This window comes from Hemiscyllium ocellatum, chromosome 1 (genome assembly GCF_020745735.1).
Source record: "Hemiscyllium ocellatum isolate sHemOce1 chromosome 1, sHemOce1.pat.X.cur, whole genome shotgun sequence".
In the NCBI taxonomy this organism is placed as follows: domain Eukaryota; kingdom Metazoa; phylum Chordata; class Chondrichthyes; order Orectolobiformes; family Hemiscylliidae; genus Hemiscyllium; species Hemiscyllium ocellatum.
In genome coordinates this window covers 57951539-57971987 of record NC_083401.1, presented here as the reverse complement: position 1 = coordinate 57971987, position 20449 = coordinate 57951539, and the positions used below count along the sequence as shown (strand labels likewise).

The 20449-nt window shown below is 39.1% G+C and overlaps 1 protein-coding gene across 18 annotated transcripts in view; it reads right to left on the bottom strand.

The window, feature by feature from the left end:
- The window catches only part of celf4 (CUGBP, Elav-like family member 4), a 1146342-nt gene that overhangs the window by 512480 nt on the left and 613413 nt on the right, over nucleotides 1–20449 (bottom strand). For 3 of the 18 annotated variants that reach the window (XM_060829482.1, XM_060829538.1, XM_060829464.1), the window contains exon 5: nucleotides 14570–14578. The exons of the other annotated variants lie outside the window; for them this stretch is intronic. In XM_060829482.1, the coding sequence (XP_060685465.1) occupies nucleotides 14570–14578 (9 nt within the window). The remainder of the gene's footprint in view (nucleotides 1–14569; nucleotides 14579–20449) is intronic. 18 annotated transcript variants of the gene reach the window in all.

Below are 20449 nucleotides of genomic sequence, written 5' to 3'. Positions count from 1 at the left end.
GGATTAAATTAATACCAAAAGCATGAGGTTCAAGTCCTGTTTCAGCAGAGGTAGACTCAGAACCTGCTCCCTTGCCTTACCCATAGTGAATATTCACAGTATTTTAGAATCTGAAGTTAATGAGTCAGTTACCAAAATTTGCAAGGAAAGGATTTCTGCTTTGGGTATGATTTGGTTGCAACTTGGGTTCAAAACTGCATTTGTTTTGAAAGGTACTTATTTTCTCTCATGTCTTGTGCTTTATTAATCAAATGCGAAATCATTTGAATCACTACAATCGGGCAAAGTTGTAGAATGTAATTTGAAAAAGGTTGTTCCTCTTTAAAAATGTTTCTTTTCACATTTAAGAATAGCAACTTAGTGTGAGTTGATCTGGACATCCGAAGCTGGGTTTATATCAATAAAATGTCTTGACCTTTGCCTCTAAGCCTTCAGATTTTATTGTTTAAATTCAAACAAAAACATACAAGAACATAAGGCATTGTACTCATTAATTTCCAACTGAAGAGAACATTTCCCAAATCTGGGAAGTTTTAGAAAATTAAAACCAAACATAACTGCCTTCCAAGCCACATGCTTTAATGACATCAATTAGACTCAAGGACAATTTACTCAGTTCCTATCCCTAGTGATTGTAGTTTCCTTTAATTCTTCCATACCTTCCATTTCCTGATTTTCAGCTAGTTCTGGGATGTTACTTATATTCTCTATCATGAAGACGGATGCAAAATATTGAAACAAAAACAGAAATGGCTGGAGAACCTCAGCAGATCTCGCAACATTGGTGGGGAGCACTCAGAGTTAATGTTTCAAGTCCAGTGACTCTTCATCAGAACTGTTAGGAGCTATGAAAAGATGGTATTTATGTTCAAATTAATGTGGGTGGGGGGGGGGGGGGGGGGGGGTGGAATGGGGTATGCAGATCGGTGGAGATGGAGCCAAGAGAGAGAGGGAAAGAGACAGAGATATGAAAGAGGGAGTTAAACAAGGAGATAATGGATAGCAAGCCAGGACAGAAGAAAAGCTGAAAGAGTGATAATAATAGCTCAGAGTAGGAGGAAGTGGGGTGAGCTAGAAGAGAGAACAGTACAGCGCAGGAATGGGCCCTTCGGCCCATGATGTTGTGCCAAACATGACACCAAATCTCTTCTACCAGCCTTTAGTGCATATCCTCCATTCCTTGCCTCTTCATGTGCTTACCTAAATGCCCCATAAAAATTCCTATTGTATTTGCATCCACCAGACTGTCTGTGTAAAACATTTGCCCCCCTCACCTTAAGTATAAGTCCCCTTGTAACATTTCAACTCTGGGAAAAAAATTCTGACTGCCCAACCTATCAATGCATCTTATAATTGTATAGACTTCTATCAAGCATCACCGCCCCAGAAAAAATAACCCTAGTTTTTCTAGCCTCTCCTTATAGTTCACACCCTCTAATCCAGGCAGCATGCTGGTAAAACTGTACTGAATGCAATCCATACAATGTGATAATAAACTTTGGAATACATGAAAATGGATGACAGTGCTAAACAACCCATATCACAGCAGGATTGTGTTTGGGGTGGATAAAATTCAAGGAAGGATGGAACCAGGCTCTGAAGTTATTGAACTTGATGTCGAGTCCTTGAGGTTGTATTGAGGCTCAGTGGAGCAGGATTGTGACAGCAATGTTGGTGTGAGAACCCGGTGGTGTGTTGAAATGGCAACTGGAAGTTCCAGGTCATTTTTGCCGACAGAATGTAGGTGTTTTGTGAAGCGGACCTCTCGCCTGCATTTCATCTCCCTTACGCAGGGTAGTCCATATTATGAGAACTGAAATGGAAAATGTTGGTTCAATTTATATCTATCATCTCCACATTTTCCACTTTGAATTTCCTAGATACACTTTCGACACAGTTAATTATTTTCTTTTTTAATATCTGTGGAAACACTGACTTTTTGAAGGCTAGCTAGTTATATTTTACACAGTACGGTTTCACTTTTTATCTTTTCATCACTCAGTTTTTTAAAATATTCTGTCAAATTTTCAGACCTTCCACCCACCTTTGTGTTATATTACATTTACTTTAGCTTTAATAGCATCTTTAACATTTTAGTTAGTTGTGGATTGTGGGATACTCTTCTTTGAAATTTATTTCCTTTTTGGACTGTACCTACTCAATATAGATTCATAGAGATGTACAGCATGGAAACCCGTCCATGCCAACCAGATATCCCAACCCAATCTAGTCCCACCTGCCAGCACCCGACCCAAATCCCTCCAAACCCTTCCTATTCATATACCTATCCAGATGCCTTTTAAATGTTGCAATTGTCCCAGCCTCCACCACATCCTCTGGCAGCTCATTCCATACATGTACCACCCTCTGCTTGAAAAAGTTGCCCCTTAGGTCTCTTTTATATCTTTCCCCTCTCACCTTAAACCAATGCCGTCTAATTCTGGACTCCCCCACCCCCGGGAAAAGAACTTGTCTATTTACCCTATCCATGCCCCTCATGATTTTATAAACCTCAATAAAGATCACCCCTCAGCCTCTGATGCTCCAGGCAAAACAGCCCCAGCATGTTCAGCCTCTCCCTATAGCTCAAATCCTCCAACCCTGGCAACATTCTGCTAAATCTTTTCTGAACCCTTTCAAGTTTCACAACATCGTTCCGATAGGAAGGAGACCAGAATTGCATGCAATATTCCAAAAGTGGCCTAACCAATGTCCTGTACGGCCGCAACATGACCTCCCAACTCCTGTACTCAATACTCTGACCAATAAATGAAAGCATACTAAATGCCTTCTTCAATATCCTATCTACCTGTGACTCTACTTTCAAGGAGCTATGAACCTGCACTCCCAAGGTCTCTGTTCAGCAACACTCCCGAGGACCTTACCATTAAGTGTGTAAGTCCTGCTTAGATTTACTTTCCCAAAATTCAGCACCTTGCATTTATCTAAATTAGACTCCTCAGCCCATTGATCTATCTGATCAAGATCCCATTGTAATCAGAGGTAACCTTCTTCGCTGTCCACTACACCTCACATTTTGATGTCATCTGCAAATGTATTAATTGTCCTTCTTTTGCTCGCATCCAAATCATTTATATAAATGACAAAAAGTTGAGGACCCAGCCCCGATCATTGTGGCACTCCACTGGTCACAGACCTCCAGTCTGAAAAACAACCTTCCACCACCACCCTCTGTCTTCTACCTTTCAGCCAGTTCAATATATTCTGAAATATCTTTTTAAATGTCTGCTGCTATATTTTCATTGGTTTATTCTCCTTTGGCATTTCAATTTAGTTAACTTTTATTTCATGCACTTAAAATTATCCTCATTCAAATTTAAAATAATTATCTTGGACCCACTCTTCTCTCTTTCAAACGAAATATAAAATGGCTCCATTAGTGGCCAATAAGACTGCATGATGAACAACAATGTTCAAATGCACATAGAGTATTGCCTTTAAACTCACCCCAATAGCAAACAATAAATGGATATAAATAAAATTATCAAGGCCAGAGGAATACAAGTGTATTTGGTATGAATGGCTCTGGAACATTGGAGTAACCTTAACATTATTTCCTGTTTCCCTTAACCTCTCCGATGTTTCAAACTCCTATTTATTACCTTTTGTAAATGGTGATTGTATACAAACTGACTTTTCCAGCATTACTTCTACCCTTTATCATTTTACATTAGACAGATAGGGTGTGTCACAGGCAAATGTCACAGACACACTAACATGTATGTAGATGGTTCATGTCAGCCATGATTAATGCCAGGAAACACACCAGGAAGAATCCAGCCACAATTCAAAATGGATGGAACAATTTCTGGCTGACTGACCTAACCGGACAGCTTGTGCCATGTGGGCTCAGCTGAAATCTTCCCTTTGGTGATTAGATATTGCCTATGAAGCTTACAATCTATATTAATGATATAGATAAAGGTATTAAAAGTAATATTAGCAAATTTGCTCATGAGACAAAGCTGGGTGGCAGGGTGATATGTGAGGAGGACCTTAAGAGAATACAGGGTGACTTAGACAGGCCAAGTGAGTGGACAGACGTATGGCAGATGCAGTTTAATGCGGACAAATGTGTGGTTATCCACTTTGGTGATAAGAACAGGAAGGCAGATTACTATCTAAATGGAGTCAAGTTAGGTAAAGTGGAAGTACAATGAGATCTAGGTGCTCTTGTACATCAGTCAATGAAAGCAAGCATGCAGGTACAGCAGGCAGTGAAGAAAGCAAATGGCATGCTGGCCTTCATAACAAGAGGAATTTAGTACAGGAGCAAAGACGTCCCTCTGCAGCTGTACAGGGCCCTGCTGAGGCTGTCACTGGAATATTGTATGCAGTTTTGGTCTCCACATTTGAGGAAGGACATTCTGGCTAGTGGGGGAGTGCAGTGTAGGTTCATGAGGTCAATTCCTGGAATGGTGGGGACTGTCATATGTTGAAAGATTGGAGCCACTGGGCTGGTATGCACTTGAGTTTAGAAGGATGAGGGGATCTGATTGAGACATATAAAATTATTAAAGGATTGGACACTCTGGAGGCAGGAAGCAGTTTCCACTGATGGGTGAGTCCATAACTAGAGGACACAGTTTAAACGTAAGGGGTAGTCCATTTAAACCAGAGTTGAGGAGAAACTTCTTCACCCAGAGAGTGGTGGATATATGGAATGCTCTGCCCTAGAAGGCAGTGGAGGCCCAGTCTCTGGATACTTTCAAGAAAGAGATGGGTAGAGTTCTTAAAGATAGTGGAATCAAGGATTATGGAGATAAGGCAGGAACAGGATAGTGATTGTGGATGATCAGCCATGATCAAAATGAATGGTACTGCTGGTCCAAAGGGCTGAATGGCCTACTCCTGCATGTATTAACAATTGTCTATAATTACTTGGACAGGTTTCCAGCAGGTATGAAGTACCAACGACAATCTGTGCCCACAGCATAGAACATTAGAAAACTATAAAACAGAGGAGAGAAAAATAATAACTCCAGATTTTTATCCTTTTTTCATGTTAACCTAAAGAGCAAATTTAAAAATAGTGTGCAGGAGCCAATTCCTGTGTAAACAGTTACCTTCTCCATTCCCTCTATTTGAGATTTTTAAGTCCTTGGGATAAGGCAGTGATCCCAAAATCAACAATACCATCTTGTCTCTTGTAATTTGGGGTGGACATTTCCAATGCTCTGCTGTTTTCCTGGGTTCAGGCTGGTTTTGACAGGAGATATTGTTCACAGTGGCACAGAAATGTTGTGAATCCTGGAGGAACCCTAATTCCAAGCGGGGAAACAAATTGTGTCAACTGCTTCTGGAATCTTTTCATTGGTAAGGTTTGAAATACAGAAAGAAACTGTTCTTTCAGGTTCAATAATTAAGTAATATGTTCTATATTGGATGCATTTTTAATAAAGTGATAGATCATAAGGCCCTGTCTACCATATTGTTGCAGTAAGTACCGAAATACATTACACTAATTTTACCCTTTGGGAAAAGTGCACTTATGCATTCAAAACTGAATAGCATACTCCTTAGGATCGAGATTAGAGTGGTGCTGGAAAAACACAGCATGTATGGCAGCATCCGAGGAGAAGGAAAATCGATGTTTCGGGCAAATGCCCTTCATCATTCCTGATGAAGGGCTTCTGTCCAAAACATCAATTTTCCAGTTCCTCTGATGCTGCCTGACCTGCTGTGCTTTTCCAGCACCACTCTAATCTTGCCTCTAATCTCCAGCATCTGCAGTACCTATACTGCTTAGGATCCCCACTGAAATAATCTAAAGTGGTTTAAAAGCCCAGAATTCTTTTAAATTGAGAACATTTTCAGCATGTTTCACTTTGGGAGGAAGAAGCTCCCAATTGCTTGTGGGCTTCCTGGATTTACAAAACGTTCTGTATATCTTAGAAAAAGACTAGATTACTAGATTAGGTTACTTACAGTGTGGAAACAGGCCCTTCGGCCCAACAAGTCCACAGTGACCCTCTGAAGAGCAACCCACCCAGACCCATTCCCCTCTATTTACTCCTTCACCTTACACTACGAGTAATTTAGCATGGCCAATTCACCTAACCTGCATGTTTTTGGACTGTGAGAGGAAACCGGAGCACCCGGAGGAAATCCACGTAGACACAGGGAGAATGTGCAAACTCCACACAGACAGTTGCCGGAGGCAGGAATTGAACCCGGGTCTCTGGCGCTGTGCTAACCACTGTGCCGCCGTATTTTTTTTCTTTTTTGTTTTACTTTTCTCCCCCTCGTTCCCCCCTCTCCGTCCCTCCCTCCGTCTACCCACAGCTCACTGCCTCACCCCCCTCTCTGTCCCCCTCGTTCCCTGCTCCCTCCCTCCGTCTACCCACAGCTCACTGCCTCACCCCCTCTCTCTGTCCCCCTCATTCCCCCCCTCCCTCCCTCCATCTACCCACAGCTCACTGCCTCACCCCCTGTCTCTCTGTGTCCTCTCCACCTGCTGAGACTCAGCAAAGTTTCCTTTAACAGAGCTTCTTCCCCACCCCCCCCACCCCAACAAACACCAGTGCCCATGACCTTTTGGCATCTGAAAGGACATCAGCAGCAGGTACACGGTACCACTGCAGCATGAGAGCTCTCCTCGAAATGAGTCCCTGTGGAGACTCAGGAATATACTGCCCTTTCCTTCACTGCGCTCGGTCAGAAACCTGGAACTGCCTCTCAAACAGATCTCTTTTTTTTTGGTTTTGATGGGCTCTATTGTGTACATTTATATTACAACTGAACACATTATGAAAATGTGGCTGTGTTTCAAAAGCTCCATCACCATTTATCCCAGTAGGGACCTGTGTTCATAATTGGATTTACAGCATTAATAGGTCATTAAAGTATTGTCAAATCTAATGTTCCTTATTTTTTATAATGCATTAAGTATTTGACTGAATGTATACTTTTTGAGGTGTGTTTAATAAGTGAGAAATTTTTCAACACAAAGTATATTTAAGTAAGAGCTCAATTTGACTGTTCAAAGTTCTTTGTTCCATTTCCATGTCTTGGATACAGTGATCGTGTCAAAGGACTAGAGAATTGCAAACGTAATGCCCTTATTTAAAAAAAAAGTTTCTAAACATCAGTCTGGCAAGTGCAGCCCAGTAAACTTAACTTCAGTAGCAGGAAAGATTATTGGGCATAGGATTAAGTCACATTAAAAAATGCATTCATTTATAAAGGACAGCAAAGATTTGTTATTGGAAAATTATCTTTAACTAACTTGCTGGAGCTTCATAAAGAGGTAACAGAGGGTTAATGATGGAAATACAATTTGTGTGGCATCCATGGACTTCCAAAGATATTTGGCATAGTGGAAAACAATAGACCTGAAGAAAAATTGCAGTTTTTGGAATAAACGGGCCAGCTAGAATGAGAATACAATGGTGACCCATGTTTAGGAAATAGAGTGAAATGTTTAATGGGTATTTTTGTGGCCAGCATTGTCCCTTGTTTTTCCAGAAATGATCATGATCTTGGTATGTAGGGGATGATTCCAAAGTTTGTCGATAAATTAACATTTATGAGCATTGCAACCCATGAAAAAGATGGTGTGAAGTTTGTTGCAGTGGGCAGATATTTGTCAGATGAAATTCAATGTGGAGAGTGGTGAGGTGATACATCTTGCACCAAGGATATAGAAAGATGGCATAAAATAAAGGGTATTATAAAGGGTGTACCAGATCAATCAGACCTGGGCGTGTAATGTGCACAAGTCATCAAAGATTGCAGGACAGAAAAAGAGCTGTTAATGAAGCAAAAAGGAACCTAAGCTTCAGTAATAGGGCATAAAATATAAGAGCAATGAAATTACGCTGAACTAATCTGACATGAGTTAGACCTCAGATGGAGGATTGCATACAGCTCTTGGCAGCACACTTAGGAAGGATGTAAATGCATTGCAGAGAGGTAGAGGGGTTTTATGATTCCAGGGATGTAGCACTTCAATTATAAATATCGATTAGGCCAAAATCCTGGAACTATCTCTCTAACTCCATTTGTGGATCTACCTACAGCACACAGACTGCAGCAGATTAAGGCAGCTTACCACCATCTCAAGAGCAGTTAGGGACAAGCAATGAATGCTGGCCCAACCTATGTTGTCCACATCTCATGAATAAATAAGAAAAAGATTTGCGAAGCTAAGACTGTTGTCCATAGAAGGGAAAAGCCTATGAAAGTATTCATTATTATGAAGGGTCTGGACTGCATAGATAGGGAGAAACTGTTCTTGCTTCTAAGGAATTGAGGACCAGAAGACTTGGAGGTAAGGTACTTTGAAAAAGAAACTATGTGTAATGAGTAAAAAAACTATTTCACACAGTGAGTGACTAACTATGAAATAGAAGTGCAGTGGAAGCAGGTTTAGTTAGAGTCATACAGCATGGAAATTGACTCTTCAGTCCATCTTGTCCAACACGAACAAGTTTCTCAAATTAAACTAGTCCCATTTGCTTCCTTTTGGCCCATATCCCTCTAAACCTTTCCTAATCATATACTGTCCAAATGTTTTTTAAATGTTGTAACTGTATCTGCATCTACCACTTTCTCAGGCAGTTCATTCCACATATGCACCACCTTCTGTGTGAAAAAGTTGCCTCTCAGGCCCCTTTTAAATCTTTCTCCTCTCTTCTTAAAATTATGCCCTCTCGTTTTGAACTCCCCCACTCCAGGGAAAAGACCTTTGCTATTCACCTTAGCTATGTCACTTATGATTTTATAAAGCTTTTTAAGGTCACAGCTCAACCTCCTATGCTTCAGTGAAAGACTTGCCGGCCTTTCCAACATCTCCTTATAACACAAACCCTCCAGTTTGAGGTGATGATATGAGGCGATTATTTAAATTGAATTGATGCGCAGAATTATAAAGAAAAGACATGGGATTGGCACAAAGTTAAAATTTTCCGAAAGCCGATCCATAAATTACGGGCTGAATGACCTTCATCCCGCGATTCTGCAACTGAATCGATCTAACTCCAGAGATCTGAGGGGTTACTGTTTCAGAGCATATGGTGGAGAGAATGGAAACATGTAGTGACATGTGTGATTGGTGGGATGGTGACAGTAGAGAGTTTGAGAGCCTGATATTCATCATTAAAAGGAGTTACTATTCTAACTCATCTGCCCTGCCCTGCCATCCCCCAGGCTTCATTGCTTCAGGTTTGACTCTGTCTCATCTGAACTTCACAAATATGCAATTACATTGGGTAAGGGACCTTTTATAACAATAAATTAAGTTCTGACAAACAGTCATAGGACTTAAAATGTTAATTCTGGTTTTATCTCCACAGATGCTGTCAGAGCTGCTGAGTGTCTTCAGAAGTTCCTATTTTTGTTTTTTTTTCAGATCTCTAGCATCCACAGTTCTTTATTTTACATTGCCTGTTTAAAGGATATGGCTCTGTCAGGTCAGAATGTTTCCTGACTCAACCTTCCTGTGACCTGCATGAAAATCCAACCAAAGGATTCTCACCAGTGAAGTACATATGGGATTGTAACGTACAAGGAATACGGGAGTTATAGGCTGTCGGTAATAATATTTAGGCACACACTGCTTCCGAATAGTTGGGGTTCCCATGCAATTTGAATTCCTGATCCCAAACAATCCATTAAAGAGGGGGAAAGCAAATTTGAGAATTAATCAAACTAGAGTGGCTTGCTAAGCCATTTGAGGACATTTAAGAGTTAACCTCAATGTTGTGGGTTTGGAGTCACATGTAGGCCAGACCAGCTAAAGATGTCAGATTTCCCTTCCTAAGTGACATTAGTGAACCAGATGGATTTTTATGACAATTGATGATGATAGTTTTATGGTCACCATTCCTGATTCTAGCCATATAAGTGTCTATTTTATTAACTGAATTTAAATTCCACCAGCTGTTGTGGTGACATTGAACACATGGTCCTGCAAGCTTATGCTGCTGCATAACTAGTCCGATAATATTACCACAATGCCACCACCTTCTAAGAGTACATAATAATTGACTATAGAGTAACTGAAAACTGAAAATTGGTTATCTTTGTGGGACCAGGAAGGCAGATTTACCTGACTGTAAATTTTAACTGATACCAGTCAATTTGTGAGAGAAATTTTGGACTTAGCCTGTATTGCATTATTGACAAAATGAAATGTCATCATCTTGCAACATCAGTATTTGAAATTTAGACTGGACTGTTTGTTAATGTAAAAGCACCCATGTTTCTTTGACATAGGCAAGATATACTGCCTGTTTACTGTCTGAATTACAGACAGTAACACATAGACAGGTGGAGAAAGGAAATGCAACAGAGAATCCTAGTGCACAAAAAAAACTTCGGAAATTTGCAAACATATGCAATTCAATCTCAAAATAAAATGCTGTGTAATTGATCAACAATACAACTTTTCATCTATTAACATGTTTGGTTTGTTTTCTTGGAATTTTAACAATCTGTCCATGTTTAGCTTTCTGGGTATTACTGTAATGTCAATTCTTAAAATTAAAATAAACATTGATGATAGTTTTATTTCATAATATTGATTTATTTTATTAATTTATGATATTAATCACTTTATTTAAGGATATAATAATAGTTCTAATGAAGTAATTCGCCCATTTAAGTCTGAGGCAAAATTGTAACATTCCCAGTCATACAATCAACCAGTTCCATTGGAAAATAGCTGTCTGCTGTGATATTACCTTTTTCTTTAAAGATCAGTCCCCCTGTCTAAGTGATTTCATGCCAACTCAACAAGTGAAAGTTTAGCTCTTTGCTGAGAGGCCAGATGATACAGTTGGCTAAGATTCTTAATTCAGCTTGCAGAAAATAAAAGATGAGGATTTCCCCTTTCTGAAAGCTGTTAACAATCATAAAAAGGAAAAATGAAGACTTATGATTCATTCACTGATCAAAGGATATATATGGATACATATATAACACATATCTCAAGTTGAGCTTTTATTTCAACAGTGAAATCATGCACTGGCTAATAATAGTTGTAATGAATTATTCAGGCAGTTAACAGATTAGGGTCTCAGTGCAAATACCCACAAGGAAAAATATGTTTGAAGATACTAGAATTTTTTAATAATTACTTAATTTTGCAAGTTGCTATCAATGATCAAAATGTGAGACAATTTTCTAGAAATTAAAACCTAATTTTGAGAAAGCAAATGGGATGGTGACGATACTATCCTTATTATCTTTCAGATATAAAAAAAATCTCAAGTGCTTTCAAACTTTCAATTTTACTTTTTAAAAAGAAAGCAGTTCACAGCAGGCAAGAATACCAAAATTGATTGCAAATTTTCATTCACTGATGAATGAACAAATGCAGTGGTGGTAATTTTCAACTTCACCGCATGGGTAGCAATCGTGCCGTGCGATTTACTCACCTGCTGTCATCATTGAAATCAATGGGATGAATGAATATTAGACAGCTTCTCTGCTACTTTAGTACCCAGGTGTGGGAGTTGGAAATTACCACTGGTGAATCCACTCTCATTGATAAATCATTAACTAGGAGGGGAACATGATTCAAATTTGAAAATTAACTGAAAGAAATTGATAAAATGGATGCAGTGAAGTATATAAAAAATGAAATGCATTTTCATTGAGGCATTTATGTGAAGGACAAGAATTAGAAGACAGAGAGGAGACAAAATAAAAGCAAGTGATAATTAGACGACACGAGTCTCGGTTACTGATAGTTTGTGGATTTCTGGAAGAACACAAATTAGGTGATTTGCTTATGATTTTAAATCTGTTTATGGAGTCAGTAGATCTGAGCACAACTTCAAAAAATCTGACTTATTTGAGTAGTTTGTTTGTACATCTTTTGCCCTTTTCTTGGTTGCATATTACATGCCCCTAAACTTCACAATGTCTTTATTTGGAAATCACTTTGCTCTGTAATTCAACAAATTAGCATCTTACTTTCTTCACATAGAATATTGACTATTTGAGGGTTGTCAAACAACAGCTTATGTTAAGATTTTTACAATAACAGAAAATGTGGGTGGAGTCAGGCTTCAACCAGACTGGGAATTCAATCCTGTTACATTGGCATTGTTTGAATCACATACTAGCCATCCAGCTGTCAGAACTAAACAGTTTCCCTAGTGGTCTGGACTTCCAAAGAAAAGATATTCAGGTAACACTGTTCTATAATGCTACAGAGACAACTTATTTACTGAGATCAACTTGTCAATACAGCACAGTTTTCTTAACCCCCTTTTTTCAGTAAATTCAAGTTAAGGATATAAAGATTATCCATCTTGCTAATTGAGTTGTCAGCATCAAAACTAATCGATTACCCAATTAATCAATTAGCTATGGCTACATTTGGTTTACAGGATTAAGTCAGAGCCGCCGTGTCTGCTTAAAGCAATCACATCACCAAGCCAGTCACTTCAAATTCCATGCATGCTTTATTAAAGTCAGCATGGAAATGAATTTAAAATATTAAATCATACAAAATTCAGGATAATTATTAGTAAACTGATCAACCCTCTAATGACAATATTCTCCAGTTACACCTTAGAGTCTTAGTGAGATGAGTTTCATAAGATTTTGTTTCTTCAATGGATGTAATATGTACAAAGCCCTTGCTTTAAATTTATATTTATTCAATACTAGTAATAGTGAGAATATAACAGCAAACTGATTATGTCATTGTCAAGCAAAGCATTGGGCTCCCTTCAGTAGGGTTTTATCTTCAGCACCCTGCCCCTTTAATATACTGCTTTTGCACTAAATGAGTTTTGAGATCACTGTTTATGAATTACATTTGACCTTTAATTTGCTACCTTTTTGTTACTCACATATAGATGTAGCATTCATTTCATTTGTACATTTCACATGGCATAAAGAAGTGCTAAGTACACTAGCCACTGTGAAAGATATGCATCCTGAAAGCCATCCCAAAAATTAATAGGGTCAACCATATCTACACCAAGGATATATCAGGTACTGAACACTCTGCATTGAATGACTTACCTCCAGACTTTTGAAAATTCTCAAACATCATAAAGATTCAAATTCAGGAATGTGACAGAATACATTTGCCGGAGGGGTGCTACTGCAAAAACACCAAGATGTTTGATACCACTTACAGCACAGCATCAATGTCTTGGAAGGAGAATTAAGGGGATGCAGTGATGTAGTGGTAATGTCATTGAACTAATAATTCAGAACTTGAGGTTAATGATCTGGGGATGTGGGTTTAAATCCCACCATGGCAGATGATGAAATTTTAATCCATAAAAATTGAATGACTAATGCCAATTGTCACTAAAAAAAACTGTTTGGTTCATTTATGTCCCTTTGGGAAAGAAATCTACTACCCTCACTTGGTGGTGCCAATGTGACTCCAGCAGTGTGATGACTCTTCAGTGCAATTAGGGATGGGGAATAAATGTGACCTAGCCAGTAACACCCTCATCCCCTGAATGAATAAAAGTATCAATCACTTGCAGGGTCCTGCTGTAGTTGCACTCCATTTGGGGTTGTACCATTCTCTAATGCTACTGTGCGAAAGTCATGGAAATGTCTCTCTACTCTGTGACAGTGCTGTCTCTACAATGACTGCAGAAATTCAAAGAGAAGGTCATCACTTTCTGAGAGAAATTTGTGGTGATCAATAAATGTGGACTTGCCAGCATGTGTCACAGCCTGAGACCAATTAAACAAATTGCCTTTGCAGGATGCCTTATCATTTCAGTAACTTTTCACAGTTGGTAGCAGTTCTGTTTTAGTTTTTATTTCACCTCAGTACAAATCTACTTGTTTGAAATGCTGCAACAATTGTTTTCATAAAGCATTCAAAGAATCCTGGCTTTTACTGAAAGAAATTAGAACATGGACTTTGTTAGTTGATGAAGGCTGTCTCATGGTAAAAAATGAGGTCTGCAGATGCTGGAGATCACAGCTGAAAATGTGTTGCTGGTTAAAGCACAGCAGGTTAGGCAGCATCCAAGGAATAGGAAATTCGACGTTTCGGGCATAAGCCCTTCATCAGGAATGAGGAGAGTGTGCCAACGTGTTGGCACACTCTCCTCATTCCTGATGAAGGGCTTATGCCCGAAACGTCGAATTTCCTATTCCTTGGATGCTGCCTAACCTGCTGTGCTTTAACCAGCAACACATTTTCAGAAGGCTGTCTCATAGTTATTTCATTGGAACATTTCAGCTGTATTGTGATGTCCAGTTAGACCACATTATTAGGAATGAGTCAATTGCCTTTGAAGTAAACCAAAAACAGCTGACCTGCACCTGAAGTGGATACCAGTGCAGTTTATTTTGAATTTTAATATCACAATGTAATCAATCCAAATTGAGCCAGCCTAAAGAAAAAGAACAAAGAAGGCCAGCTATGGGTTTGTCATAACCTTCCTCACAATAACCTTTGTGCTAACAACTCCAGTTTTTTATAACATTTTGATTATTTCAATTAGTTCCTTGTTGATGTTATTTAATCAGAGAACTGTACTTCTTCGTACAAGTCTACTTCTGTTCCCAATCCTACTCTCAAGTCATATTTGCATGTTTGGTGACTACACACGCGATGGGTCTCTCAGCACAACATATTAATGATAACAAAGCTGTAATCACTCTAGAAAATATATAATGCCTTAGCGATTACATAGATTTTCATTTAAAAGTCATTCAGTTAAATATCTTTTCATAGCAAGTCCCTGTATATTAGCAAAGGCAGCATATTACAATCTCCCATCACACTTTTTTCCCCCAAAACATTACAAAATCTTCCACTAACTAACTAAATGTTTTGACCCAAATCAATGTCAACAAAGAGCAAAGTATCGCAGACACACAAAAAAACTGAAACAAAATCACAACACACTGGAGCTGCTGTTTTCTATTTTCTGTTTCTGTCTCTGATCTGAGCCAATCCCCACAAATGATTCCAACAAAACTAAACCAATCATAGCTGATCCAAGCCTATTCCAGAATCCATTGCATGTACCAATTGTTTGAGAACCTATCCTGTCAAACATCACCTCACAAACAATGTGATGATAATCAACACCCATCAAAATTCATCCTAACAATTCCTGAAAAGCCCTAACTGTCAAAACTAATCCTGTCACAATCAACCCCAATAAGCACCATGCCACAACTGTCTTCAATAGAAGTAACTATAATGAATTCTTCCCGACAACCATATCCATCATACTACAATAAAACCCAGCCTTCATAACTAACTCTGTTTCACCATTCTGCAATACTAATACTGTCACAGCTAAGTCTGATATAACCTAGCTGTCATAAATGTAAGATTATAGGAGATAGGAGTATGAGTAATTCTTCCAGTCCCTTGTATCTGCACTGCCTTTCAACGAGATTTTTCTGCACAACCCCTATATCCCTTCTCATAATTAATATCTAGAATACTATCAATCTCTGTCTTGCATACGCTCAAAGACTGAACCTTCATGTTGTGGAAGGGATTAGCACCCTGGGGCACACTTGTCACTGCCTATCACAGAGTGTAAATAACACAGAATGGGTGGTGTTAGAACATGCTGGATGAAAATAGAAACACGACACAAGAACTCTGTACTTTCTAGAAGAAACATCCAGAGCAAATGGACTTGAAAACACAAAGAAAATAAATTATTCCTTATCTATCATAACTATATATTTGGTCAAACCTGATATACTTTGACTACCATTTATCTCAGTGTTTAATACAAATATAAGTGATCTAAGCCAGAAGACACTTCTTTACTTTGCCTTCTCTTCCAAATCTGTGAAGAACCCAAACTCATAGTGTCTCATCAAACCAGGCAATAAAAGTCTCTGGGGTAGAGAATTCCGAAGATCCACCACCCTCTAAATGAAGAAAGACGTCCTCAGTTCAGTCCTAAAGGCTTCCCTCTTAACCTGAGTCTATGTCCTTGGCTTAAAACTCAAACCACGGAAAACATCCTTCGTACAGCACTAACAATTAAATAATCAATGCTGACTCCATCACAAGAAATCTATTATGATTTAGACTTTCATATCTGACCTTATCATAATTTACTTTGCTCTGGAAACTTGATAAAGTCACATCTGGCCCCACCACAATTAACACATTATCATTGACCCATTCACTACTAACACTGACTGGAGCTGATTACCATAAGTGATCACCATTAAAACTAGTCCAGCTATTCGATTACAATCAATCCATTTTAGATACGCATCACACCGAAACTACAGAAACTTGCCCCACAAGTGACACCATCAAACTCTTTCAGGTAGAATGCGTCTCTCTGTACCCCCCACCCTTGCTGATTTTGTCAGGTCTCTTTGGAAGTTTCCAACCCTTCATCAAACTCAGTCATCTCCATCACAAGCTACTTTCTGTCATGCTGCTCATTGTCAATTTTTCAGCTAACAGTGTCACTGCACAACAGGATAACTAGAAATTGAGCGAGACCTCTCAGCAGAAATAAAAAAAATCATTCTTCAAACTCAGACCAACTATGTCATGTTAGCTTGTTGCACTAACTAGAAATCAATCACTTACAGAAGATGAAGAAAACATTTTTATTGTCTAAAAAGAGTTGAGTTTAACCATCCAAACTCCAAATTTTCTCCAGCTACAGTATTTTTCTTTCAGTGACATGTATATGAAAAACCTTTAATTGGAAAATACATTGTCATTTTCTGAGTAAATTTATTTTAGAATGAAATGGACTAAATTACTCATAGTGCAAGTAGTATAATCATCAGTTTAAAAACTGCCAGTGAACGAACGAGGTTAAAGCCATGGGTTGATGTTTCTCAGTCTACGTTAGTATTTTGTTGAGTGAGATTTGTGGCCACATCAGCCACAGACCACAGTGCCTTTTCTTACATAATATTTAGCTCTTCAGCTCATTAATTATGCATCCAATGTCTCTGATCACCTTGTCATGGAATTACACGGCAAGAGAGATGGAAGTGCCTGGTACTGTTTACACCATTGAAGCCATATTTAAAGCCCAGATGGGTATCGCTTCCGATGTTGCAAAGTAGGAACTGGTCCTCTCACTGGGAAACCCCATTGTCATTGCTAAGGACATGGCCTAGATTGGGAAGCTGGCATCCTGTTTCATGGACAGGAGTGGCTGGAGTGGTGGACAGGACAGCAATACTTTATCCTATGAGTTGTCAAAGGAAACATTTAAGCCTCGAGGGGAAAACTGCAAAATGTTTCTCAACGTCAAGATTCTGATGCTTTTCATCCTTTCTGTATTGTCGCATCTGTCTCACCATTGTTCATATCAAACAGAAAAGGAAAGATTTTGCCTATAATGCTATAATCCAAGTTGATGTTCGCAGTGGAAATGTCAGATTGCAATGTGAAACCTTGCCTGTCAGCCCCTAATTTTGTTATTTTTGCTGTGTCCACAATGCAGCATGGTTACTGATAACATTCGCAAGCGTCTGTCAGTGTACTTTTAAGAAAAAATAATTATTAAAGAAGAAAAAATGTGATTATTAAATTAATCAAAAATAAAAGGTTGGAAAGGCTTCATTCCAAATATTAAAAAAAGGATTCAAACTCACATTATTCCTTTAATCACAGCAATATCCTTACCCAACACCAAACTGCCTAATGAAGGCTTATCACATCAAGACTTCTTGCGCAGGATGGTATGGCTACAATCAGCTTCTTTCTGGCACATTTCTGTGCATTCACTCGATGCTTTTCTTCAGCTGAGACACCTAACACAAACTATTTTAACTTCAGGGCAAACACACGAGTTTGTTGAACTCACGTTCCTGCAGTCATACAGGATTTGTTACTGAATGTTTATCACTTTGACACACACACACACTTGCTCACTGACTGACTTGCTTCTAAATTCTCCTGGACTCCTATCACTAGACAATAGCACAGTTCTTTTCTCTGCCTAAACTATGAATCCCCATCTCTTCACTTCCAGGATTGTGAAATCTCATTACAAACACATAGGTACAAGCAGCTCTCCAGCACTAGGCACCAAGCTCATGCTAAGAATGTGCAGGGAAAGGGGGGTGATTGGATTTGATTTCAATTTTAATAGTTGTCCAATTAAAATCGAAACCAAATCCATTTAACTCCCCTTTTCCTGCACATTCTAACATTATGTCATACACTGTTTTTCAAAATAAGAACAAAAGGAACAGAAGCAGGAGAAGACTATTCTGCAATTGATAAATTGATGGCTGAACTTGGGCTTCAGCTTCCCTCTCCCATTTGCTCCCCATATTGCTTGATTCCCTGAGATACCATTTCTACTGAGGATGCATTCACAAAACTCTGAGATAGGCAATCCCAAAGATTCACAATTCTTGAAATGAAGAAGTCTCTCCTTATCTTAGACTTAAATTATCAGTCCGTTATCCTGAAACTTGCACCCCTTGAGTTAAATTCTCCAATCAGGAAGACAACATCTCAATTTTGCTTTCATAAATTTCCCACATTTCTATAACATAATCTTCAATCCTTTTAAACTTTAAGAGATTATAGAGCTACGGTCCTCAGCTTGTTATCATAGGATGACCTTCGCATACCCGGACCCAATCTAGCAAACCTTCAGTGTACTCCAGTGCAAGTATATCCTTGCTTACATAAGGATAGCAAAATTGTAAAAGTATTCCAGGTATGGTCTCACCAAAGTATTGTAAAGCTATTGCAAGTTTTCTTTGCTTTAGTATCTCAATCACCATGCAAATAAAGTCATCATGCCACTTACTTTCTTAAATGCATGCTGGACCTGTGTGCTATATTTGTCTCTTTAATGCAAGCTTCTCTGAACATCGATGTTTAAAAGTTTCAGGCCTTATAAAAAATAATCTGCCTTTTCTTCTCACAACCAAAATGGACAACCTCACAGTTTTCCACATAATATTTTATCTTTCACCTTGTAGCTCACTCTCATCTACATCTCTTTGTAGCCTCTTTGTGTCCTTCTTTACAGTGATTTAGGTAATGTTAAAGGGAAAGATACTGTTCGATTTATTATTGTTGCAAGTACCTAGGTACAGTGAAAAGTTTTGTTTTGTGTCTAGTAGAGGTAGATCATAATATACAAAGATCACAGGGTGATTGAAAAGAGCGGAAAATGCAAAGTTAAGGCCGCAAGGAAGGTGCACAAAAAGCAAGATCAACATTAGATTTGAAATTTGAGAGGTCCATTGAGGAGTCTAATAATAGCAGGGAAGAAACTGTTCTGGAACCTATTTGTACATGTATGTAAGCTTTTGTGTTTTCTGCCTGATGCAAGAGGTTGGAAGAGATTATAACCACAGTGGGAGGGGTTTTTGATGATGTTGGCTGCCTTTCTGAGGCAGCAACAAGTGTACATGGAATCCACAGATGGAAGATTGGCTTGTGTGATGATCTGGGCTGTGTTCACAATTCTTCACAGTTTCTTACAGTGCTGGGCAAAGCAGCTTCCATATTAGAGTAAAAAGTGAGGTCTGCAGATGCTGGAGATCAGAGCTGAAAATGTGTTGCTGGTTAAAGCGCAGCAGGTCAGGCAGCATCCAAGGAACAGGAAATTCGATGTTTCGGGCATAAGCCCTGCATCAGGAATGAAGGGTTCCTGATGAAGGGCTTATGCCCGAAACGTCGAATTTCCTGTTCCTTGGATGCTGCCTGACCTGCTGCGCTTTAACCAGCAACACATTTTCAGCAGCTTCCATATGAAGCAATGATGCATCCTGATAGATTGCTTTCTATAGTGTAAATTGTTGAGGGTTCTTATGGAGATGCCAAATTTCTTAGCTTCCTGAGGAAGAAGGGGCAATGTTGTGTCTTCTTGATCATCGCCTAAATGCGCATGGTCCAGGATAGATTGTTGGAAACCATCATTTCCAGAACTTGACACTCCTGACCGTCTCCAACTCAACTCCATTTATGTAGATAGGACAATGTCCGCCTCCTGAAGTTGATGATCAATTGACATTGAAGGGACATTTTTATTTTTACACCACTCCACCAAGCACTCTCTCTCTTTTCTACATTCCATCTCATCACTGTTTGATATCTGGCCTACAAAGCTGGTGTCTTCAACTGGTAGATGGAGTTTGGATGAAATTTGGCCACATGGTCATGAGTGTACAGGGAGTACAGTAGGGGGCTGAGTACCCATCCTTGCTGGATGCTGGTGTTGGGGATTGTCATGGAGGAGATGCTGTTTCCTATCTTCACTGATGGCAGTCTTTGGGTCAAGACGTTGAGGATCCAGTTGCAAAGGATGGAGCAGAGACCTTGGTCTTGGGGTTTGAAGATTAGTTTGGTTTGGGTTATAGTGTTGAATCTGTAGTCAGTAGGTAGAAGCCTAATGGAGGCATCCTTATTATCCAGATGTTCCAGAGGTGAGTGTCGGCATGAAAAAGAGAACTGAACTTCTTTGAAGACATTTTTGCCAATGGAGGAGATTCATTTGAGATCAGATGA